This window comes from Buteo buteo, chromosome 10 (assembly GCF_964188355.1).
Source record: "Buteo buteo chromosome 10, bButBut1.hap1.1, whole genome shotgun sequence".
Lineage (NCBI taxonomy): Eukaryota > Metazoa > Chordata > Aves > Accipitriformes > Accipitridae > Buteo > Buteo buteo.
Window position 1 is genome coordinate 5,133,394 of NC_134180.1, and position 23,206 is coordinate 5,156,599.

Genomic DNA, 23,206 nt, shown 5'->3' on the forward strand with positions numbered 1-23,206 from the left:
GTGAAGTCAGGTAGCTCCTGGTCTCCTTGCAGCTGCCCTCGCAGAGCAGCCCCTGAGCTTCACTTGCCCAGCTGGAGATGCTGGGGGCTCTGCACCCCGAAAAGCCGCCCTGATCCCTGCTCCCATCCCGCTGGGCTCTGTAAAGCCAAAGTGCCTGGGGAGCAGGACGGCAGCGCTGGAGGGTGCACAGAGAGCCCCCGGGGGCCAGGAGCACCCCGGGCTGGTGCTGGTCGCCCCAGGGCCCCTGGTTCGCATTAGCCAAGGGACCCTCATTAGCAAAGTGACCCTTATTGGCCAAGTGACCCTCATTAGCCAAGTGGGGCTTTAGTGCCAGGGAGGGACTCATGCTGCTCTTTCAAGGCTGGCTGGAGCTTGGGGCTGGCGGTGAGCGAGGGATGCCCGGGAGGGTGAAGGGCTCATGGCGGTGGGGTGCACGGGGGCGGGGTGCGTGGGTTCGCCTGGGCCACCCTTCCGTGGGAGCCTGGTGCCACCTGGTGGCCACGGGGCCCTGGCCACGGCCCTGGGCTTGCGTGTCTGGCCGGTGCTGGCCCCGTGGGAAGCGTGCGGCTGGCAGATCCTGGGATGCTCGGGCAGGGACCTGCCCAGCCAACCCCCCAGCTGAGATTATTTCCCATGCCACCCACTGCAAATAAATCAAACGGCACCAAAAAATGCCTTTGCGCGGCCAGAGCTGGCCCCGAAAGGCGCCCCAAGAGCAGAACCCTGGCTGCACCTCTGCCACAAACCAAAGACAAGGAGAAACCCCACACCCACAGCCTGCTGGGGCTTAGGGCTAATGCACCAAGTTTTTCATAGCCCCCTCGGACCAGGGAGGTGGTGGGGAAACACCTGAGCAGAGCTTGGCGGTGGCTTCCCAGGGGTTTTGCTCCTGGGTGTTTCCCGAACCCCAGCTCGGCTGGGCCACAAGCACTTTCTCCTGCCGTGATCTGCCCCAGCCACCCTACGATCGCCGATTCACAAGGGTGGTGGGGAGGCCCGGACCCCGGGCATGGGCACATGAGCTCGGAGGTGAATCAGCCCAGTGATGAGCTGGGTCACAACAACACCCAAGCAAAGCTTTGATTAAAAAAAATACAACAAAACCATCATCCAGGTCTTGGAGAAGAGTGGCAGGAATGGTTTGCAGCTGGGAATCCCTTCCAGTCGGAGACCCCCGGAGCATTGCACCCTCCCTTTCCATTTGGTGATGGCAAGGCTGACCCATGGGGTCAGCAGTGATGCCCTGTGGGTCTTAGGGCTGCAGGGAAACAGTCTGGGGTGAGGCTGAGAATGAGCGTGTGCTTGGATCAATTAATTTTGTATCGCAGCAGAAATGCATGAGGGGCACCACCGCCTGCTGGCTCCCCCCCTATAGATGGGTTACGTCCCCGGCCCTGAGAGCTGGGGGTGGGTATTCCCAGCTCTTCTCCTATAGGTGGGGTATAGCCAGCTGTATCCTGGCCCCTATAGCTGGAGTGGGGGAAGAGTGTTGCCCACCCTCTGCTCCAGTGGCTGTAGGTGGAGACGTCCCCAGTCCCGGGCCCTATAGCTAGGGTCCAGCCAATGTCTCAGCCCCTACAGCTGGGGAGGAAGGTCCCAGCTCCTACCCCTATAGCCAAGGAATATCTATGTCCTAGCCCCTATAGCTTGGGGGCTGGGGGTCTCACACCCCCTTCCTATAGCCTGGGTCTGACTGTGTCCCAGCCCCTGTAGTGGGCGCTCCCAGATCCCCTCTCTATAGGGGACTCTGGCTGTGTCCCACCCCTTATACCCACAGGGGAGGGTCTCAGCCCCCTCAGCTACAGACGGGGCACACCTACACTCCTGTCCCTATAGCCAGGGGGATCACAACTCCCTCCCGTATAGCAGGGGCACACCTATACCCCAGCCCCTATAGCCGGGGGGGGGGGGGGTCACAGCCCCCCCAGCTATAGCCAGGTCATACCTATACCCCAGCCCCTATAACCGCGGGGCAGGGGTCGCAGCCCCCTCCCCTATAGCCGGGGCACAGCTATACCCCAGCCCCTCTAGCCAGGCCTTCCCCGCCCCGGCTGCAGGCGGCGGTCCCGTCCCGTCCCGCCCGGGCCGGGCCCTCCCCGGGGGAGGGCGCTCGGGGGCCGCGGTCCCGCCGGCAGCGCCCGCCATGTTTCCCGGCAGCCCGCCCTGTCCGCCGCCTGCCTGAGCCTCCCGGCGGCCGGCCCGGCCCGGCCCGGCGGCCGCCCGCCTCCGCCGCCGGTGAGTGGGGCCCGGTGCGGCCCAGCCGGCCCGGCTCGGCCCGGCCCGGCCCTGTCCGCCGCCGCGCCCAGGCCGCAAAGCCTCGGCCTCGATTTCCACCGCGGGCGGGGAGCGGGGCGCGGGGCCCGGCCGCGGGGATGGAGGGCGGGGGCGGCACGGGGCGACATGACCTCCGGGGCAGCGCCGGCCGTCGACCGGGCAGCGGCTGGGCCAGCTCGGCCGGAGGGTGACGGGGTGGGCGGGTGGCCTGCGGCTTTCCCTGGCCAAGCGGTGGGTTTCCCGGCTCGCCCCGGCCTGCCCGGGCTCGGGGTGCAGGGGCAAGAGCAGCGGGAGAGGGAGCGGTTCGGTTTCGCCCGCGGTTCATTTCAGCTGGTTTTTGCGGTGAAGCCGTGTGTCGCTCGGCTCCCACTGCAGCTCGCCCCTGGGCTGCTGGCTAAGGCGGCTTCCTGAAGGAGAGCTGAACTCGTCCAAATCGCAGCGGTCGTCGCCTTCTCTCTCCAGGGACGCTCGAAATCAGAAGCAACTCCTGAAAATTTGTCCGTGTGTGGCAGTGGTTACCGTCCGGTTACCTCTGCGGGGATTCAGCCTGCCAGGTCCGGTGCGGAGGAGGCTCCCTTGGCTGCTGGTGCCGAAGGAGAGGTCGGCTTGGGCTGGGAAGGACCCCTGCTTTGGTAATGGGAACACTGGTCTGAGGTCTGCAAGGGGAGCCCTGACTGCATAGCGGAGATTTGTATCACCCAGCTGAGGACAAGGAAGAATAAAACAGAGCTGATTCACTTCCATCCCACGGGAGTGCTCCTGGGAGGGTAATTATTTCATGTTCCCGTTGTTTTATTCCCTTGGTGGAGCAAGTTTTGTTGGAGTGTGAAAGAAAGCGGCAGAGTTAGCTGTGAAGTGGTGGATACTTTGCGCGTCCCACAAAGGGGATCGCTGCTGGGGACTCCTGGTAGCAACGCTGCGTCTTTGTGCCCGAGCTGGAGCCACCTGCACCCACCGTGGTCCTGCAAACGTCCTCTTCCCCTTGTCCTCTGCCAAAGCTGGACCAGCTGTGGCCACGTTGTTTGTACATGTCTGAATTGGTGTTGTTGCTGGGAGTTAGTGCGTCTGGTTCTTGTTTGAAGGGGTGCAGTGCAGTTTGGCCATGTAAATGCCACACCACGTGTGGCTGGAAGGGGCCAGTTCCTGGGTTTAGAGGTAACTGCATGTGATCCAGAGAGAAATTAATAAGATTCATTTTAAAAGTAGGTTTCACTATGTCTGCTCTTTCCCCCGGGAAGGTGTTCAGAATCACGTCTTACTGCTGGAAAGAAACCTTATCCTTATTTCCAGCCTAACTATGCTAATGTTCCCCTTATCTGCCAGCGTATGTCGGGAAATACATGAGTATGTCAAAACTGAGAGTCAATGGGTTCTTTTTGCATTGCTTGCATCATCTTCCTGAGCACTAAAAAACAGGCTTGAAATGAAAACAAACGCCACTAAGCGCAAAATGTAACTAATTAGGCTGGACACTGGCTGTTTGAGTGGCATTCTTTGTTTGCAGGAGTCATTAGTCATGCTACGATGGCACTTCTTGTTACCGATGGCACTTCTTGTTACCGTTGGGGAGGGGATCATTCAGGTTGTACATGCTTGTCTTTCACCAGGAGTTCAGGGAGCCTCGTGGTGCAAGGAGGGAGTACTGGGAGCCGGTTCCTGTTGTCTTTTCAGCCCAGCTCTGGGCAGCCTCCTGGCAGCTGAGCTCTGGATGGCTCAAGGTCCCAGGACCCGGATCCTGTGGCTGCTTACAAGCCCTGGGTATCCTGTGCTCGAGGGACTCAGATCGCATTGTTGTGCACGTGCAGGAGCCGGACTCTCTCGGGATCCTTTGTGCTCCTTCCTGATCAGCTGCAGCGTACAATGAACGAGTGCTCCGGCCCTAACAGCTGTCTCATTTTTATTCCTGTTTGTAGCTTGGTGCCTTGGAGGAGAGAGGATGGCTCAGGAGACAAACCAAACCCAGGTGCCTCTGTTGTGTACCACAGGCTGTGGGTTTTATGGCAGTCCCCGGACCAACGGGATGTGCTCTGTTTGCTATAAGGAGTTTCTGCAGAGACAGCAGAGCAGTGACCGGATAAACCCCCCAGGTAGAGGATTTTTTCTGAGAAATCTATCTTAAACGGGTGCATGGATGCAAACTGGCCACCAGCAGATTTACTCCCTCCTAGAAAACTCGTGTCTTTCCCTTTTTCTGTAGACCCAAGCCTCTAAATCAAAGATCCAAGCCTTTGAGTGCTTCTGTTCCCTGTAAGGGGGTCAGTTGTTTTCTTCCCAGTCCCAGCTGTTTGTGAAGACCTGTTCCAGTCAGCACCTTCCACTAAACTGTAAAACTTCACTTGCACTAACAGTGGCCTAGATTTTTAGCTATTTCCTGCTCCCTGAGTTATGTGATGACTGCTGGGAACCACAACAGATCCCTGAAATGAAATTTTATTTGGGAAGCTTTTGGCCTTTTGGGTTTGTATAATTTTCTTATCTTAACAGCATTGACAATCAAAAGCAATGACATAAAAGATTTGTTTCTTGTAGCTAAATATAGCTGATCTATCACTGAGCTGGGAGGCAGCTAGGTGCACAGAAAGGATGCTCTTTCCATCATTAGCAGGATGTTCTTGTGCTGAGAGTTTGTGCAGATTCCCCGTGTATAGACTTTGCAATATTGCTGAGAAACGCCTTCTAGAGATCTTCCACAGTTTTGTTCCTGAGTGTAATAATGGCTTTCCTTGAATTACCCACCCAAAATATGTATTAGGAACACAACTCTTCTTGACAAAGGGTTCTTTTAAAGACCCTGACTTAGATCCTTGGCAGGCATAAACCAACATATTTTTATTAAAACCAGTTCCTTTCAGCAGATGAGGATCTGGTTCTTACACCTTAGAGAAGCTGCAAAGTAGCATTGGGTTCAAGGTATGCTGGTAACTGCAGCACTTTCATTTATACTGATAGGAGAATATTATGCTGATGTGGAGTTTGCTTTGCAATGCTGAGGAAGAGAACGGGAATCAAAGAATGATGGAGGTGTCACAGGTGACTGAAGTTAGATTTTACCAGATGTTAAAAAAAACACAGAGTAATGGAAGGCTTTCAGCACATAACTCCTGCAGATAAACCCTCATCCCTCAGAAAGGAGCTCGCAGATCCTGAGAAGCTGAACAGCTCTCCATAAATGAGGCCCGCAGTTCTCAGGAAGACAAGCAGCTAATTTCAGAGGGATGTTATGATCCTGATACAAGGACTCATTCCTGATCTAATGTAAGAATAGCTGCACTGGGTCATGGTGAGGTCCGTCCAGCCCTGATGTGTTATCCCCACAGAGATCTATGCACAAATTTGGAGGGGAGAGTATAAGAATAGGGGATCTGGGAGTGATCCCAACAGGGGTGTGCCCTCCCAGCTGCCGGTAGGGAGCAGGAGGCTAAAGCTTGCTGAAAGTGCTCATCCTGCGTTCTCCTTGGCTGTCAAGCACCCGAGGAACTTCCTGAAATTTTTAAGAGTTTACCAAGACTGTGATCTTGTTTCGTAGCACCCAGTGGTCCCAACAGCAGCCCCATGGCTTCAGATTCAATTGCAGGGCAGCGTGCAGAGGGAGACTCCACACCTGAGGATGCGAAAGCCAGGTAGGGGCATAGTCTACGGAGGGGTGGATCTACAGCCATGCTAAAAACCAGCTCCAGGACACAAGAGGTAGGCTCTGATCCTTTGTATGGCCAAGGGGATCTATAAAGCAGGCTGGATCAAACACTGTTCATTGTGACCCTGGTTTGTCTGGAGGATTGAAAGGTCCATGATGATGATGACTGATGCATAGAGTCGGGTACCAGAGGGTTGGTAGTAAATTAAAACCTGTAGTAAAATAAGTGGCACCCTGGTTCTTTTGGAGCTAGTGCACCTTGTCTGTCACTAGCTGTGTTAAACTCTTTGGTTTCCACTCAGTCCTAAGTGAAAGCACCTGGTGATGATCCAGTCTGGAAGCTGCGACAGGAGGATTAGGGACCTTGGTCACGTTTGATAGGAAGGAAGATAGTACTGCATTGAGCTCTACCATTGCATTACAGTGCTGACTCATAACTCTGTTTCTCTGTCCCTGGACTTGTTTGGATGGGCTGTTGCCTTGGCTTTAATTGGGTGAAAAAGGAAACTGAGATCATCCCAGATTCAGTCCATTTGTGGCTATAAAGAACTTTGATCCCACATCTCAAGGGGAATTGGCCTGCTGTACTCCTGAGCTACCTCTGAGTATAATTAAATTAACTTTATGGGCTGAAGATCTCTCCCACATAACTGTTCATCAAAAGAAGATACTTGTGTTTGCTTTATGGTTTATTTGTTTGTTTGTTGCAAATGCTCCCAGTGCTCAGACTCCTGTGACCCATCAGATGACGGCCATGAGCATATCCAGAGAAGAAAACAGCAGTGAGACAGAAGAATTTATCAAGACAGAAGAGGCCTCATCAGCATCTTCCTCATCAGGTAGACTGATTGGTTTGGCCTTTGCACAAGTCTGAGTGATACTGAAGTTGGTTTGAGTAGCAAGTACAATACTGGCCACTAACTCCAGGGGACAGTTGTTACCTCCCGGCAGGAAAGGTACACCTAGCAAGATTGATAAGGAGAAAACAGTTTGTCTGTTTCTGAAACAGGGAGGAGAGAAAATGCTGTGCCTGAGGGCAGGCCGATAGAGATTGCTTTGTGGGCTGAGGGCTGAGTAGCTGCCAGCCCTCGACTCACTGGCAGGAGGATAATCTTCCATGACGCCTATCCTAGTGAATGGCAGAAAGCCCGGAGCGTCCCACAGCCTGCTGCACGGCTGTTGTTGGCTGCAATTCCCTGCCATCTCTTGAGAGAGGAAAGGAGACGGACCTAGTGTAGTCTTGGGAGAGAGGAGTTGCATGCTCAGGGGCAGCTGCTGGCCTGGTTGTTGTCATCCTGTGTGATTGGGGGCATACCTGCCCTTCAGAAGGGAGTGTTACCACTGTCGCTTTGTTTGCAAAGTGGGTGCCTTGAAGTGATAGAGTAGCACAGGTGTCATTGCGCAGCAGAGTACATCCTCCAGTTGATGAGTTACAGGGTGAGCCGTGGTGTTGCAGTGGAGCCATAACAAAGTGACGCTGCATTGGAGACACCCTCCTTTAGTTCAGCTGCCAGTTCTCTTGCATTGAAAGCTAAAAAACCCCCAAGGGTTGTTGGTTGCTAAAAAAACAGGCTCTAGTCACTGCATATGACTGTGCATTTTGGATTTGGTAATCCCTTGCCTGCAAGCCCAGGAGACAATTTACAACAGGCAGGTGAGGGACTCTTTGGTGAAAGAGAGGCTTGGAAGAGCCTGCCCTTTTCTTGTGATTGTGCAATTTTTAGGAAGTTGTTTAGGGTCAGATCCACAAAGCTGTCTCCGCCTCTGACTGTCTCCTTAGCCTGATTTTCAGAGTGGCCTGCACTGCAGGTGTGTATCTGCTAGCAGTTGGAGCTCCTCCCTCCTGTTGACTTCTCTAACCTGCTTAGGTACTGCAGGAAATCCTGCTAAGCATCAGTGACCTTTAACAATCTGGCTTTCAGAGCTCAGTTTTCCTTTGGTAGATTAGAGACAGTGATGAGTATCTGTGTAAAGCATTCTGAGACCTACATACGAGGAACACTTACATAAGAGTCAGCAAAAATAATTAGGAGTACTTACAAGGGGTTAACTTTTTTTTCCTGTGAAGATTAACTCTAGGCTCAGCTGTGCAGTTGAGTTACTGTATGTCAACTAAGCTGTAGTGACTATCCAGATGCATGCTTAGCCTATGGCAAGCACCAGGTAATTCTACTTAGTATTACCTTTTCTCATCAGGAGCTGAACAGCATCACATTACCTTGCGTATGTCTTAGCTAAACCTTGATGTTTCTGAGCCTTGGACTTAAGGAATTTGAAACGGAGAGAAAACATGAGGCTGTGTGAGGTGTAGATCTCTGTGGAACAAGGCAAATCTTGCAGTTTGGGGTATGCTGGTCAGGGCAACATGCACATGGAGGTGTCTGGCACAGACCCAGAATCAGTAGGGCCTCAAGCAACTCCTGTAATGAAATGACTGTGTTGCTTGGTTTATCAAGAAGGGTAGCAAAACTCTTGCTTCTGTTTCAGGTACCCTGCTTGAAATATCCCAGAACAAAGCTGAGGGCAAGACAGCTTCAGAAAAACCGAAACAGAAGAAGAATCGCTGTTTCACTTGCCGGAAGAAGATAGGGCTAACTGGTAAGAACCTGTCTGTGGGAAAACTTGCCTGTGGCCTAAGTAGTCTGGCTTCATAGCCCTGTGAACAGACCTGCTTGTGCTGTGGTACTGCCTGCATTTGGAGGGTTGGCATGGGTCAGTGGTTGGAGGTACCTCTCCGAAAAGTACTCTACATCCACAAGATGTGGTGCTGCAGGGGAGATGGGAGGGGAACTCCGACCTGTGAACAGCGCTGTCCGAGGCAGTAGCCCAGGGAATCTGCTGCTCACTGTCAGGGTCCCTGCCAGCCCTTGGATACAGGATTGCAGAACTGGATGGAGCAGTGCCTCTTGGGTTATTTCTGCTGCTTGGCAAAAGCTGCTTGTAGAAGCAAAGGTAGTGCTCATTGTGGATCTAATTCTGCTCCTATTCAAGCCAGCAGTAAAGCTTTCATAATAGTGACATGAACTGAGTTAGACCCAAACTGAAAATCCCACTCAAGACTCATCCCATTTGTTAATGCTACTTGACTTCCACTGTTAGCTTCCTGAGAGCAGGATGGCTCTTGGTGTTCAGCCTGTAAAGCTGAAGAAAGAGGTACTGAGATGGTGTCAGGTGACTGCTATCAATGGGAAAACTGCCCCTGGAAAGTGAAGCAATTAACTTGGCTGTGGTTTGTTAATAAAAACATCATTCCCCTAAATTGACTCTGGCATTTAGCGTTTCCCTGGAAAAAGTTAACTCCATAACTGCAGGTCATGCTGTTCTAGCGGAGCCCTCACCTCTTTAGCCTCCTCGGTGTGTTCAGCAGCCAGGGACTGTACGCACACTTCTGTTTTCTTTGATGTAAGCTGCTTTGGCAGAGTCTGGCCCGGGAGGTTTGCCCAGCGCCTGGCACTGTGGAACTTGAGCTTGCCTGGAGATTTGAGGGCACTGTCCTAGAATAAATGTGGGTTTATAAGCCTGAGACTGGGCAGGGTGCTCTGTGCCCAGCCTTTGGATCTGCAGGGAGGATTGTTTTCCTGGATGAGTGTTTCCTTAAGAGCTTCAAACTGTGAGAAGTTTCCTCTCCTTTAGGAATCAACTTGCAGAAAACTCCTGTGAATTCAGGGCATTTAGGATAAAATTAGTTTTCTCAAATAGGAGGAAAGTAGCACCTCGTAGCAAGGTGTTTGTGGTCTTTACAGCCTGTGGTTGGAAAGATGTGAAAGGAAAGAGCATGATTCACTGCCAGCGTGATGGGGAGCTGATACGCTGCCTGCAGCAAACCCTCCCTCTGCTCCCTGCCTCAGTTTCCCAGTGTGCTGTGATAACGGTAGCACTTCTGAACAGCATTGTCTCCAAGTGAAGTGACTAAATTATTAATTTTGAAGCCTAAATAGCTCAAAAGTGATCCTAATAAGGTGAAGGTTTTGCTGCTTGCTGGCTTACTGCTGGTCAGTTCGGATGCTGCTGCGTGATGCCTGGGGAACCAGGCTGGCTTGGAGGGCTCGGCTCCAGCTGGGGCTGCCTGCTCGCTGCCTGGGGAGCCTGGTCTGGATCAGCAATCTGGCACTGTGCAGTCCCTGGCATGTCCCTTGTCCCTGGGGAGTGCAGAGAGCAGCTGCTCTGGGAGCCTTTCCCACCGCCATGGCAGCTGGGGCTGCCCAGAGCATGCGTGCGCTCACGGGAGCTGCTAAGCCAGAGGAAAGCAAAGAGCCACCCGTGGTCTTCCCCTACACTGAGAGTCCCTTTTGCCTGTCAGGGACAGTGGCCCCCTCCCTCATCTGACCATCTTTCTGCATTAGTGGAGTTTCCTGGCCTGGCAGGAAAGAGCGGGGGCCCTGCCGTCTTCCTGTCTGGCTGGATGGGGACTGACGCGGCTTTGTGTCTCTGCTCTTCCTCCCTTCAGGCTTTGACTGCCGCTGTGGGAACCTGTTCTGTGCCATTCACCGGTACTCCGACATGCACGCCTGCCCCTACGACTACAAGGCAGAAGCTGCTGAGAAGATCCGTAAGGAGAACCCCATCGTTATTGCTGAGAAGATCCAGAAGTTGTGAAGGGGGCTGAGCAGCTCGAACTGCAGCCAGGCGGCCTGGTGCTCCTCCCCTTCCTCCCAGCCTTCCTCCTCTTCCTCCCAGCCCCATCGCTGGTGCGATGGGGACTCCAGCAGCACACATGAACCAGCACCAGGACATGGGGAGTCCCCGCACCTCTTTGGCAGACAGTTGTCATTCCTTCTCTCCCTTCCTGCCTGTCCAACAGCCACAGCTCAGCTGATCCCTTCTCAGCCAGCTTCCCAAAGGAAAAGGGACCATCCTGCCCCACCACTCCAGTGCTAAGACCTTCAGACTTGTCTTCCGCCGGGGCGGTTTGTGCGGCGCGGGCAGCAGGGCTCTGCCAGGCAGCCTTTCCCTTTGGCTGACAGTTCTGAGTCCTGCGAACCACCTGGGACTCGCAGCTGGAGCCCGTGAGCAGCCGCTGGACTTTGTTCCCTTTGCCCCACCGTCTCTTTGTGGCGGATGTAAAACTGGGAGCTGGGAAATCCCAGCAGCAAGGCTGCCTTCTGCTCCCCAAGAGGTGTTTGGTCTCAGATGCAGAAGAGATGATTCTGTAGATTTAACGTCCCAAATACGCCTCTCCTCCCTTTGAGACAGTATTGTTGAAGCACCGAGGTGGTTAAACAGCAGAGTACTGGCACAGTAAAGTTATTTTGTGGCTTGAAGCAATGTAGATGCGCTCCAGCCACAGGTCAGGACCTTTAGGAAAGTACTGCTCGCTGCCTCGTGCCTCTTGCCGCAGGGAGGGAGCCAGCCTGCTGCATCCAGGGACGTGGCTGGGCTGTGGGATACCCTTGCACCAGCCTCCCATCCTTCAACACCCCCTGAATAACTGCTGGCCGCTTCCCTAGTGAGGTTTGTCGTAATGCAGTGGTGCCTGCGCCTCTCCTCTCCCCTCTGCTCCCTGCCTTCTGCCTTACACGATTCTTTCTCATCAGGGTTGTGCACAAAGCTCAGATCGTCAAACCTCCGCTTCCTTTCCTGTCCCTGCACGCAGGCGGATGGCAGGGACCCTTCCTCTCCCGTGGGCCACGCTGATGCTTGGTGAGAGCCTTTCCCCCCTATGAGCATGTTGGTTTGGGAAGCCCACCCAACTGCCCTGCTCTCTCACCTCGCTGCTTGTCCCTGTGGGATGAGAGGCAGGGCCGGATCCCCGGGAGATGCTCTGAAAGCTGGATAGAGGGAGATGGGGCACAGGGAAAGGCATGTAGAGGGCTGCAGGGCACATGAAAAGTCACAAGGGGGTCCTGGGGTGCCCAGAATTACAGGCGGGGGCTTCCAGAAAAGCCAATGGATAGCCCTGGTAAGCAGGGAGAGGCACTTGGAAGGCTCTGGGCCCACTGAAAGACTTTTAGAGATCTCGGGGGTGCTGGAAGGCTCAGGGAGGGCTCTGGGGTGCAAGGGAAAGCAAAAGAAGAGCTTTGGGGTACAGTGAACATGCTCAGAGGACTCAAGTACCCCAAAAGGCACCTGGAAGCCTCTGGGTTGCACACACACATGCACACATGTGGAAGGCTCTGGGTTGCAGGGAAAGCCAGATGCTGGACTCGGTAGCACTCCAGAAAAAACACATGGAGGGCTCTGGGGCTGTTAGAAAGGAAAACTCAGGGCTTGGGTACACAGTGCAAGGCAGGTGGCAGCTCCTGGGGTGCACCAAAAGCCACCCCAGCACCATGCAGGGTCTGCACCCACCCTAGGGGGGCTCTTCTCCCTGGGAACACCAGGAGCAGGGCTGTGGCTGCAGGGCTCTTGGCAGTCTCAAAAGCGGAGAAACCCAGATGAGTCCCTGGGGAAAAGCAGCAGCCTCTGCCCCGCTTCTGGCCGGCCCATGCTTTGGAAGCATTTCCCTCAGCATCGCCTCATATAAGGGCGTTGGAGAGTGGAGCCGCAGGGGCCGAACCGGCAGCTGGGGGACATCACAGCAGCTCCTTCCAAGTACTGTTTTCCTCCTCCGCTTATGGTGATTGCAGGGGGATGGTTCTGAAGGTTTCGTTTTTCATATCTGATTTCAGCTGAAGTGGCGTGTGCCCCGCAGCAGCTACCACCATACGGCATTGCTGGGAGGATTCAGACCTCCAAAAATGATGCAAATCCCCCGCCAGCGCGGAGCGGAGGCGAGGCTGGCTCTTGCCAGCCTTTTCCTCAGGTTTTTGCTTCTGGGCAATATCGGCGTCACATCCGGAGCACGCGAGTGGCGGCACGTTTTAGTGCTAGAACGCACCCGGGCCGTAAGCGTGGTGCCGGCGGTGCGTGGCGAGGCTGGGTTTCACCGTTGAGGTTTTGGCTGAGAATGAGCCGTCACTCTCGGGGAGGAAGCTGTGAGGAATTGCAACCACTCCTTGCCTTGCGTTCGCACGAAGGTTGCGAGCCCCTGGGGAGGGGAAGCAGCTCCCATGGGTGCAACAGGAAAGCCCATGCAGCAAAAGGGCAGCTGCCTGCTTGTTCACCACCTACCTTTTTCCCTTTTATTTCCTTTCTCTTCGTAAGTGTAAATATTAATACAGTCTAGTTTGCTTGGATGCTGTGGATGATTTGTTACAGGCACGGATGTGTCGCGCGCCGGCGTCGGCTCAGATCTGGGCTCTTCTGGGGTGGCTGGTGGGGTTCTGTGCCTCAGTTTCCTTATGGCTAAATAACTAACCGTGCCCAGTGCTGGCGGGGTTTAGGAACACCCAGACTCCCGGTTTCTCTTCCCACCACCCCAGTACACAGGCTGTGTTCTGGGGCTGTATCCGATATCCCTAGGCCCTGGAAGACCAAATTCCTGCTTTGTGGGGGAGTTGCAGTCTCCCCCCTCGCGTTTGTATGGCTGGAGTGGGACTCCACGTTGGGGGGGGGGGGGTGGTGTTGGGCCCGGGCCTAGGACCACCCCCCCCGTATCCATTTTTGTGTTTGGCATCTGGATTTGGGAGGGGGAAATATCCTGGCCACGCGTGGCCTCTATCCGTGGGCTTCTTCCCCCACCCCAGGCACGTCCCTGGGTGCTGACCACCCCGGCAGCCATGAAGAGAAAGCAACCCCGAGGCAAGACCGCGCCGTTGCCTTGGCAACGAGGGCGGGGCGAAAGCGTCACTTCCTGGAGATGAGAGGGCGGGGCTAAGCAGGTCGCTGTGCAGCGCCGCCCCCGCTTGGGAGGACCGCAGCGGCCGCCCGTCCCTTCGGCAGCCCCGAACGCGGGGGGGGGGGGGGGCCCGGACCGGGCCGGGCCGGGCCGCGGCGGATCATGTCCAGGTACCGGGGGGGACACATACGGACACGGGGCTGCCTCGGTTGGGGAGGCACGAGTGGGTGCTGGGGGCGTCTGTGGGGTCCCGGGGCCGCCGTACACGGGTCAGTGGGGGATGGGGGGGGGGGGTGTCCCACACCGGTCGGTGTATGTGTTTTAAGGGGCCCCTAGGGGTCGTGGGGGGGCCCCACGCGGGTCGGTGTGTGGGGGGGAGGCCCGCAGCGGTCACGGTGTGGGGGTGGGGAGGCCCAGAGCAGTCGGGGGGGGGGGCCACACCGGTCAGTGTGTGTGTGTGTGGGGCCACACCGGTCAGTGGGGGGGGGTGTGGGTCCCACAGTGATCGTGGGAGGGGTCCCACCAGTCAGTGCGTGTTTGGGGGGGGTCCTTCAGTTCGACACGGGGTCAGTGGGGGAAGTGAGGCCCATAGCCGTTGTTGGGGGGGGGGGGGGGGCACGCCGGTCAGCGTGTGTGTGTGGGAGGCCCACAGCAGTCAGGATGGGGGCCCACACAGGTCAGTGTGTGTGGGGTGGGGGGGTCCCATGCCTGTCACTGGGGTGGGGGGGTCCCACACTGGTCAGTGAGGGTGGGGGCACTCACCGGTCAGTGGGGGGGGTCCCCACACAGGTCAATGTGTGTGTGGGGGGGTCCAATAGCAGTCAGTGGGGGGAGGGAGGCCCATGCTGGCCAGCGTGTGTGGGGCCCCCCAACATCAACCAGTGGAGAGGGGTGCGGCTGCACCGGTCAGTGTGTTTGGGGTGGGGGGTCCATGCTGGTCAGCGTGGGGAGGGGGGGCACCCACTGGTCAGTGGAGGGGGGTTGTCCCCCCATGCTGATCAGTGGAGGGGGCCCATGCAGGTCACTGTGTGTGTGAGACCCCTCCCCACCAGTCAGTGTATTGGAGGGGGGGGTCCTCATGCCTGTCAGTGGAGTGGGGAGGCCCACGCTGGTCAGTGTGTGTGGGAGGACACCCAGTGGTCAGTGGGGGGGGATTCCCACTCAGGTCAGTGAGTGGGTGCAGTGTGGATCCCCCACTCTGGCTGTGGAGTGTTTGTGTGTTTTGGCAGGGGGAGGAGGGTCAGTGCATGTGCGTGGCGTGGATCCGGCCCCCACGCCAGGCGGTGGGTGGGTGGGTGTGGGGTCAGGGTGGGTGTGTGGTGTGGATCTGGCCCCCGTGCTGGCTGCAGGGTGAGGGCAGCCGGGCAGGCAGGGCTGCCTGCCCGCGGGGGTGCGTGTCCCCAGCCGGTGCCGGGGTTCGGCCTGGCGTGAGCGTGACACACGGCGTGAGCGTGACACACGGAGCGTGCGCCGCCGGCAGCTGCCTGCCTCTGCCTGCGTGGACCCACGCCCCGACGTGCCCGTGCAGGTGTGCGGCTGCCGGACACCACCATCCGCCGCGGGTGCGCGTGGTCCCGCCGGCACGCGGGGTGCCAAACCCAGGGAGGGACGGGGCTGCTCTGTGCCAGGTGCGATGCCGGCCCTGGCACCGCTGTGGATGGTCACCAGCCTGAGGGAGACCCAAATTCAGCCCTGGCCCCTAAAGTGTAGGGCCTGCAGCAGGGCCAGGGCATGGGGCATCCCTTCACTCTGAATATTTCGGCATATTTTGGTGCTGAGTGCCTTCCCCTCCCGGCTGGGCGGGAGGACTCCCCCCTCCACCCTTTCCTCCCCTTTCCCAGCCCTTCAGAAGCAGATGGAGCGAATTCCTTGGGGTGTGGGCTGGTTTGACATTCCTCAGCGCGAGCCTGTGCCCAAACTTGCAGAAAATAGTTGCTTTTTTTTTTTTTTTTCCCCCTTTCTCCCCCCTCCTCTTTTTCTCCAGGAGCTCGGCACTCCTGCCGCTCGCCTGTGCGGCCAGGCCTGTGCCAGCATCCAGGGGGGGTCCTGGAGGGGCCGTGTCCTTTGTACCACCAACCACACGGCTGTTGTAGAGAGTGTGCGTGTGTATGTGTGCGATCCTGCGCCCGCCGTCCTCGCCTCCTCAGCGTGGGCCTGCGCGCGGGGGCTGTGGTGCGTGGTGTGGGGGTGTGTGGGCTGGGACGTGTTGAAGAAGGCTTGGTTTTGGGGGGTGTGCGTGGGTTCAGTGCAAACGTGGGGGCTGTGCGTGGTGGGTGTGCGCTCTGTGTGTGTGTTAGAGGGGGGGACGGTGTGCGTCTCGGCTTGAGACGGTGCGGTGCATGTGTTCGCCGGTGCGTGGGTGTGCTGGGGAGGTGCATGTTTGTCCCCAGCCGTGGGTCACGCGTGTCTGGGGGGTGCCCGTTGCAGAGTCCTCACTGCTGCCTGACCTGCCCGTAGGCCACCGCTGCCGCCCGCAGACGGACGGATGGCGGCCGTCCCAGCCCCGACCAGCGCCCCGGCCCGTGGTGGACTGCCGGCGGCAGCCGTGCCGAGGGCCGGCTGAAGACGGGACCTCTCCGGGCCGTTGTCGTTCCCGGCTTCTCTCCGTTTTGGATCCTCCCTCGCTCCAGGCGCGGCTGCCTTTCGCCTCATCGCCGTCATGAACGGGCTGTCGATCAGCCAACTCTGCTGCCTCTTCTGCTGCCCTCCCTGCCCCAGCCGCATCGCCGCCAAACTGGCCTTCCTGCCCCCGGAGCCCACCTACGCCGTGGTCCCTGAGCCGGAGCCCGTAGGCAGCACCAGCACCGGCTCCTTGCGCGGCGGCGCCGCGGGGCGGTGGAAGCTGCACTTGAAGGACCGGGCAGATTTCCAGTACTCTCAGCGGGAGCTGGACAACATCGAGGTGTTCGTCACCAAAAGCAGCCGAGGGAACCGCGTCGGCTGCATGTATGTCCGCTGCGTGCCAGGTGCCAGGTGAGTCGCCCATGGATGTGCCGGCCTGGCGCTGCTGCCGGTTGTTTGACCCTGCCCTGCTCAACGTTGGGCTGGTGAACTGCTGGCGGGCATGGTGCCATCCTGCCGCCTCCCCTCCTTCAGCTGAGTGCCACCTCCTTGCCCTGGCCTGACCCAGCACCTTGCTGAAGGAGCTGGCCCAGCCACAGGGGTTTGGAGGCATCCTGCGGGGTGGGTGAGCTCGGCTCCCAGGACCGGTCTGGCTTGTGGCTGCAGCTGGGAATGGGGTTAAACATGGAGCAGAGGCAAAGCCGGAGGCTGTAGGGATGTAGGGATTCCCTAGGCTGTTCCACAGATCCTCCCCAATGTCACGCCAGTGACATAACACTGCGGTTGCAAACCGAGTGTCTGCATGAAGCCCTTGGTGAGTGCTGGGGGGTCTGCACTGGCTGCTAACCCTCTGTCCCCAGCCCCAGAGTGACCACGTGGATGGGCGAGAGCCTGTGCTGGCCAGGAGCTGCTTGCGGTGAACCGGGTTTGCACATTTAGTCTTATTCATGGGCGCATTTGATTCCTCAAGAAAAGTGATAGGAACGAAAGCCAGGAGGGGTTTAAGCACAACCTGCTACTGGTCACCCCCATGGGTCCGTAAACTGGGAAGCTGGAGAGGGGCAGCGCGGGGTGTGGGATGGAGACCCCTCTCCTGGCTGCCAGTGGCTAGGCATGAGGGGATGGCACGGGGACAGGAGGGGACTCGGCAGCTGCTCCCTGAGCTGGTGACACAGCATGGGGGTTCAGGTGCGGAGGGAGGTCAGGGCCCAAATCCTGCAGCGCCCTGGTTGACCCCACACACCAGCATCCTTCCAGGAACAACTTGCCCTCCAAGGAACGGTGTCCACAGAGACCTCTGTGCAGGCGAATGCAGCCTGGATCTGCCCTTAGCTTGCCGTGGGCTTCAAACCCACTGGGTGGGCTTGGAGCGAGGCGGGGATGGCTCTTGTGGGGGTTGGAGAGCTGCATTAAAGGAGACCTCCACAGGCTGCCCAGTGGGGATGTCCACTCTGTCCCTGTGTGTGTTGCGGGTCCCCAGAGAGGAAACTGGTGGGGGGATTGCTCTGCCTGCACATCCGCCGACCCGCGCCCTGCCGCGGCAAGGCTTGGTGCTGGCCCCGCTCCCAGCCAGCCTGCAGAAGCAGCTCTTTAGCACAGGCTGCAGGGCTGGAGGGAAGGGCCCAGCCTGGGGGGGATCCATCCCTCCCAAACTCCCCAGGACATCAGGTCTTGCTTGCTGTCTGTCCTCCTTGCAGTTTGTCCTGCCACCACCTTCCTGCTGGGGCTTTCTGGGGCATCCAGGCTGGGACAGGGAGGCTCAACCTGGCTGCATACGTCTCGGACCAACTGTGGGGGCTCAGCAGGGAGTGGGTCCTGCTCCCTCCCTCTGGCAGAAGAGAGCCAAGCTTCCATCAATGAGATATTAGTGTTAATTTTTATGATTAACATTGTTTTTCCCCTTATGGTGGAAATTTCTTGTGCCTTGTCACTCCCACAATTCACTTCTCTCCCAGCGTCTGGTGTCTTGCCAGACTCAGGAGAGGAAAAAAAGCTGCTGTCAGAATTCTCTTACTTGAAATCCCCATTGGGCAAACGGCCCCAAATCCTGAGCTTTTTACCAAAAATAGACTCAAAAACTTGAACAGAATCATCCTGCCTTCAGGCTGCCTGTTTCTGCTGGGAGCAAGCCCCTGGCCCCGGGCAGTGAGGAGGGTCCAGGTATCTCTGGGGTTGGACCAGGGGTGTCATGAGGACCTGAGAGGTGTTGGCCCTTTGTGTCCTGGGGTTTGGTTTTCAGCCTCTGAAGCAGATGTCCTGGCTGGTGCTGCCCAGGCACATCGGTCCCCGAGAGCCGCTGGTGGGGCCAGGCAGCGCGGCGGCAGCACGGCAGCACTGCAGCAGAGTCCACAATTAACCCGCCATGCTCATCTCTCCCTGGTGCTGCAGGTACACGGTGCTCTTCTCGCATGGCAATGCTGTGGACCTGGGGCAGATGAGCAGCTTCTACATCGGGCTGGGCACCCGCATCAACTGCAACATCTTCTCTTATGACTACTCGGGCTACGGTGTGAGCACGGGCAAGCCCTCGGAGAGGAACCTCTACTCCGACATTGATGCTGCGTGGCAGGCACTGCGGACGCGGTGAGCGGGGCGCCGGAGAGGGGGAAGGGAGGACGTCCAGGAAAACCCTGCGGTCCGGCAGTCTGGAAAACAGGAAATCTCCCAGAGAGGGAACCCAGGCCACTTGTAACGGGAAAGGGTGGCCGGAAAGCAGCTGCAGGGGGAGTGGGCCGGGTGACCCAGAGGGGTAGGGATGCTGCGGGGGTATGACCTTGCTGGGGGCACTGGTACAAGCTGTGCTCCCCATTGTGCTGTTCCCAGGCTCTCCCCTGGCTGGGCTCAGCCCCAGTTGTCCAGCCGGGCTCAAGGTGCAGCTCCATGACGGCCTCTGCCTCCTCTGCCCTGCCTGCGGCCAGGCCTGGCTTGCAGCATGCACCGGGAACCTGGGGCTGCCCCATGCGGCTGCGATCCGGGGTCCACAAATCTGCCCGTAACCCTGCTCCTGGCAAGCCTTCACACACCCCACAACTCATCTGGCAGCTCAGCTCTGGCTGCTGGCTGGTCCTGCCAGTGGTGCAGGGCAGCTGCTTTGGGCCCAGCCACGAAGAGCTGGGGGAAGACAGTGGGGACAGAGCCCCATTCCCCACCACCCTACCCAGGAAGCCTTGCAGGGTGCTGTGGCCAGAGCAAGGTGACCCCCTGGGCTGTATCTCCTGGCGATGTGACTCTGGTGCTTGGGTGCTGACCTGCCCTCTTCTCTCCCAGGTATGGGATCAGCCCAGAGAACATTATTTTGTATGGACAAAGCATCGGCACGGTGCCCACGGTTGATCTGGCCTCCCGCTACGAGTGTGCTGCCATTGTGCTCCACTCCCCACTCACCTCTGGCATGAGAGTCGCCTTCCCTGAGACCAAGAAGACCTACTGGTTTGATGCCTTCCCCAAGTGAGTGGCCTGAGAAGGGACAGGGGTCAGCTCTGCAGGGGCAGTACCCAGACCAGCTCTGTCCTGGATGCTAGCCCTGGCCACAAAGAGGGGTTATGGTGAAAACTGTGGTCCTGTTTCCTATGATAGGCTTAAACACGCCCATCGGCATCCTCTTGCCTTGCATTTGGTCCCCTCTGGGGGATCGTAACCCTCCCTGGGGTCACCATGCCCCCTCCTGACGGCCATGCCATGTGTGCACCTCATGTCCCCTGGTGGAATCACCTCCTGGTGATCCTGTCCCAGTGTCTTTGCCCACCAGCTTTGGGGCTCTGCCACCGGCCCCTTGTCAGGTATCATGAGCCCCAGTGGTCCCTGGGACCCCTTTCTCCCCCAAGAGTAATTTCTTGGGCTTTTTTCCCCTCCTCTGCAGACGGCAGGGGCAGTGGCACAGAAAGGCAGCGCTGAGGTGGGATGAGCTCTTGCTTCGCTTCTCCCTTGCAGTCAGGCCAGCAGGGCCCGAGGGACGGTCCCTGATCCGGAAGCCGTGGCTGGGAGCCACCAGCCCACGCTTTGCATCCTGATGGCCTTGCATGGCCCTTGGGGCTGGGCTGAGAACAGCTGTGCTTCCACTCCTCAAAGCCTGGCACGGCTGATCCTGACACGGGGAGGGCCTGTGCTTATACTGTCCTGCAGTGCTTTCCGTCAGCCCTGCCTAGGTCCCACAGGGCTGTTGTCACTGCTGTCTGGTACTTGTCTGTCATGCTGGGGGAAATCTTGTCTCGGAGCTCGCTCTTGGCAGGAGCTCCGTGTCCCCATGCTCTGCTGCAATCAAAGTGCATTTCCTGGTCCCTCTCCCCAAGGGAATGTGATTTGGGGGGGCAGGAGGAATGGGAGTGCCTTGATCCCTGTACTTACCCCCCTGTCTCATCTCTTCCCCACCCACCCTTTTGGCAGCATTGAGAAGATCTCCAAAATCACCTCTCCTGTCCTCATCATCCACGGCACGGAGGACGAAGTCATCGACTTTTCCCATGGCCTGGCGCTTTTCGAACGCTGCCCCAAGGCTGTGGAGCCGCTGTGGGTGGATGGGGCCGGGCACAATGACATTGAACTCTACAGCCAGTACCTCGAGCGCCTTCGGAAATTCATCTCCCAGGAGCTGGCCAGCCAACGCAACTAGCCGCGGGGTGGGGGGACGGGCAGGGGGTTTCTGCCTGTTTCTCCAGTTCTCCCAGTGTCCCTCCCCAGACCCTGCTGCTGGAGGTGCAATGAGTTTGTACAGCCTCAGCTCCAGGCTCGGGAGAGGGCAGGAGGCCCTGGAGCGGATGGTGCGTTTCCTCTTGGACACGAGCACAACTCTCCTCCCTCCCAGTGCCAGCCCTGGCGCTGCTGGCACCACCGGCCGCGCTGGCAAGAGATGGCAGCTCCCTCCTTCCCCCTTCCCCAGAAAGATGAGAGCCCACCCTCTTGATGGCGTATCCTTGGCTTTGGACATGTCCTTGTCCTCTCTCCTAAAACAGCGAACTCCTGAATTCCTCCTGGCTGCTCTGCTGCTCTGACTATAGCAATAAGGCGAGTTGGAGAGGGGCTGGGGGCCCAGCCCCCTCCCTGGCATTGCTGCGGGGCGGGACGGAGGAGGTGGCAGTTCCTGCTCTCGTTGGAGCTTTCTGGGGATCAGCGCTGGTGGCGGTGGGATGCCTGGTGTTCGCCCTGTGGCTGGGGCAGAGCCATGTCCCCAGTGCCAGTTTGGGGATGCATGGAGGACGTGCCCCCCTGCCCCATGCCCTCTACAGTCTGGCCTTGCTCTGCCTTCTCGGAGCGCTCCCCATGTTCAGGTCACCCCTGGAAAACATCCTCCGGTACCGCTTGCTTATGGTGCATTCGGGAAACGGGGCGAGGAAACCAGGCACCGAATAAAGAGCAGAGGTTTAATGTTTTACCTGTGTGTGCCCTTTCCCTGCATATGCCTGGGGTTGCCTCCCTGTGACCCACCCAAGGTGACCAACCCCCAGTGCCTTTGGGATCCAGCCCCTCGGCTTTCCCCGCTGGACAATCCCTCTGCTGAATTGCACTTGGCTGGATCCCCAATGCTTGTCACCCTCCTCTGGGGACGGGGCAGCAGGTGGGGAAGGAGCCCTTGGTCCCCTGGGACCAGGCTGGAAAGGTCTGTCTCTTCAAATCAAGCTGTGGGGACAACGGGGGGCCCATTCCCTTGCCAGCCCATCCCATTTTATTAAGGGATCCCATGGGATTATGAGGGCAGAGGTGGAGGATGGCCTCAGCCTCCTAGGATCTGTGGCACGGGGAGCTCCGGTGTGCCGCAGGGGAAGGGGAACATCCCCATGGCCTGCCAGTGTACCAGGGCCAGTGTTGTGAGGGATGCAGTGTGGTCCTGAGCAGGCAAGGTGGCGCTGGGGGGAGAAAAATCTTATTTTTTACCTTCTCTGCACCTAGCTGTGCCCCTGGCTGCATGGGGACCTCTGCGATTACTGGTGTGTGCTGGGCACGGAGGCAAGCGTGTGGGGCATCCCACTGTGCCCTCCTGCCAGCAGACGGGGTGTTTTGCCCCACAAAAAGGCAGAGTGCTCGGGTTTGTGCTTTTTGGGTCAGCCCCTGCTCTGAAATCACCCCGGGAAGAGCTGTTCAAAGTATCTGTGTGTTTTCCTGCCCCCGGGACATCCCGCACCCCAACCCAAAGAGCATAGCACCGCTCTGCTCCTTCCCGTGTCCACAGGGATCCTAACGGGGCTCCCAGGCACCGGTTCCCCCCTCTCTGTCCCTGTCACCCTCATGTCCCCTCCTCCCTGGTGCGAGGCCGTGGGGCCCGGCGGGCTCATGTGAGGAGCGATAATCTCCTTAGGCGGCTCTCGGAGGGGCTCAGGGGCCTTGCGGTGGGGCCTCGCCGCAGCCCCACGCTCAGAGCACTCAAATGCACCTATTGTTTGGGGCTGGGGGCCATGGGGGGGCTGAAGCGGGGGTCATGGGACCCCCAGCTCCCCACACATCCCTCATCATACACCCCCCAGGACCAGGGTGCTCCAGTAGAGGAGGGGGAACCCTTCCTTGGCACTGGGGCTCTGCAGGAGCTAGAAGACGAGTTGGATGTTGGGGCTCTGGGTGATCATTCCCTTTTTCCAGGGTGGCGTTGGCGTCCAGGAGCCGGGATGTCTGGCTTCTCCCTGAGCATCCCCCAGCCCTCCCCTCCCTTCCCCGGCTCACCGCACGCAGCTGCCGGGTGATTTTAGAGCCTTTAGCTCACACGTGTGCTGGAAGCCAAAGCCACCGCAGTCACCCAGCCCGGCTCCCCTCCGGCCCCAGTCCCGATTAGCAGGGCTGGAGCAGCCCACGACACCCTAATCCTGACATAGAGACGTTTTGTTTGCACCAAGGGTATTTTTATCCTCTTACTGCTGCCTGTTTCCTGTTGAGCTGCGGATACTTAGAGCGGCTCTGCATTGCCGGCAGGACATCTCAGAGCCAGTGGCTGGGTTCAGGGGGATGTCGGGGTGGCTTGAGTTTGTGTTTACTGTGTCTCATTTTAAAAATAAAATAGGGCAAAAAGACAGAAATGTTCAGCCTGATCCCCAGAATTTAGACCCAGCGCAGGCATATGGGATCCTGGTGAGCCGGACATCGCTGGCTGCCACCTC

The 23,206-nt window shown here is 58.0% G+C and overlaps 2 protein-coding genes across 4 annotated transcripts; both read left to right on the forward strand.

Moving 5' to 3' along the window:
• Positions 1 to 2,111: 2,111 nt before the first annotated feature.
• Positions 2,112 to 13,023, forward strand: LOC142035756 (AN1-type zinc finger protein 5-like). Of its 2 annotated transcripts, XM_075038174.1 has the most exons (7): positions 2,112 to 2,235; positions 2,737 to 3,041; positions 4,188 to 4,361; positions 5,801 to 5,894; positions 6,629 to 6,747; positions 8,396 to 8,506; positions 10,356 to 13,023. In XM_075038174.1, the coding sequence occupies exons 3-7, from the start codon at positions 4,211 to 4,213 to the stop codon at positions 10,502 to 10,504; spliced, it is 624 nt and encodes a 207-aa protein (XP_074894275.1). In that variant the 5' UTR covers positions 2,112 to 2,235; positions 2,737 to 3,041; positions 4,188 to 4,210; the 3' UTR covers positions 10,505 to 13,023. The 2 variants fall into 2 exon arrangements, with proteins under 2 accessions (XP_074894275.1, XP_074894276.1); XM_075038175.1 differs by lacking the exon at positions 2,737 to 3,041 and having other exon boundaries at positions 2,134 to 2,235.
• A 581-nt stretch (positions 13,024 to 13,604) lies between these two features.
• On the forward strand, positions 13,605 to 21,493 carry ABHD17A (abhydrolase domain containing 17A, depalmitoylase). 2 transcript variants are annotated; one of them, XM_075038176.1, is made up of 5 exons: positions 13,605 to 13,735; positions 16,023 to 16,538; positions 18,516 to 18,710; positions 19,395 to 19,574; positions 20,511 to 21,493. In XM_075038176.1, exons 2-5 carry the CDS (start codon positions 16,225 to 16,227, stop codon positions 20,734 to 20,736), a joined length of 915 nt encoding a protein of 304 aa, XP_074894277.1. In that variant the 5' UTR covers positions 13,605 to 13,735; positions 16,023 to 16,224; the 3' UTR covers positions 20,737 to 21,493. The 2 variants fall into 2 exon arrangements, with proteins under 2 accessions (XP_074894277.1, XP_074894278.1); XM_075038177.1 differs by lacking the exon at positions 13,605 to 13,735 and having other exon boundaries at positions 16,009 to 16,538.
• The last annotated feature ends 1,713 nt before the right edge of the window (positions 21,494 to 23,206 follow it).

Coding starts and splice junctions, on each gene's coding strand:
- LOC142035756 (XM_075038174.1), top strand. CDS start 4,211: ATGGCTCAGGAGACAAACCAAACCCAGGTGCCTCTGTTGTGTACCACA. Junction 4,362..5,800: donor TGACCGGATAAACCCCCCAG/GTAGAGGATTTT, acceptor CTTGTTTCGTAG/CACCCAGTGGTCCCAACAGC. Junction 8,507..10,355: donor GAAGAAGATAGGGCTAACTG/GTAAGAACCTGT, acceptor TCCTCCCTTCAG/GCTTTGACTGCCGCTGTGGG.
- ABHD17A (XM_075038176.1), top strand. CDS start 16,225: ATGAACGGGCTGTCGATCAGCCAACTCTGCTGCCTCTTCTGCTGCCCT. Junction 16,539..18,515: donor CGCTGCGTGCCAGGTGCCAG/GTGAGTCGCCCA, acceptor CTGGTGCTGCAG/GTACACGGTGCTCTTCTCGC. Junction 19,575..20,510: donor TGGTTTGATGCCTTCCCCAA/GTGAGTGGCCTG, acceptor CCCTTTTGGCAG/CATTGAGAAGATCTCCAAAA.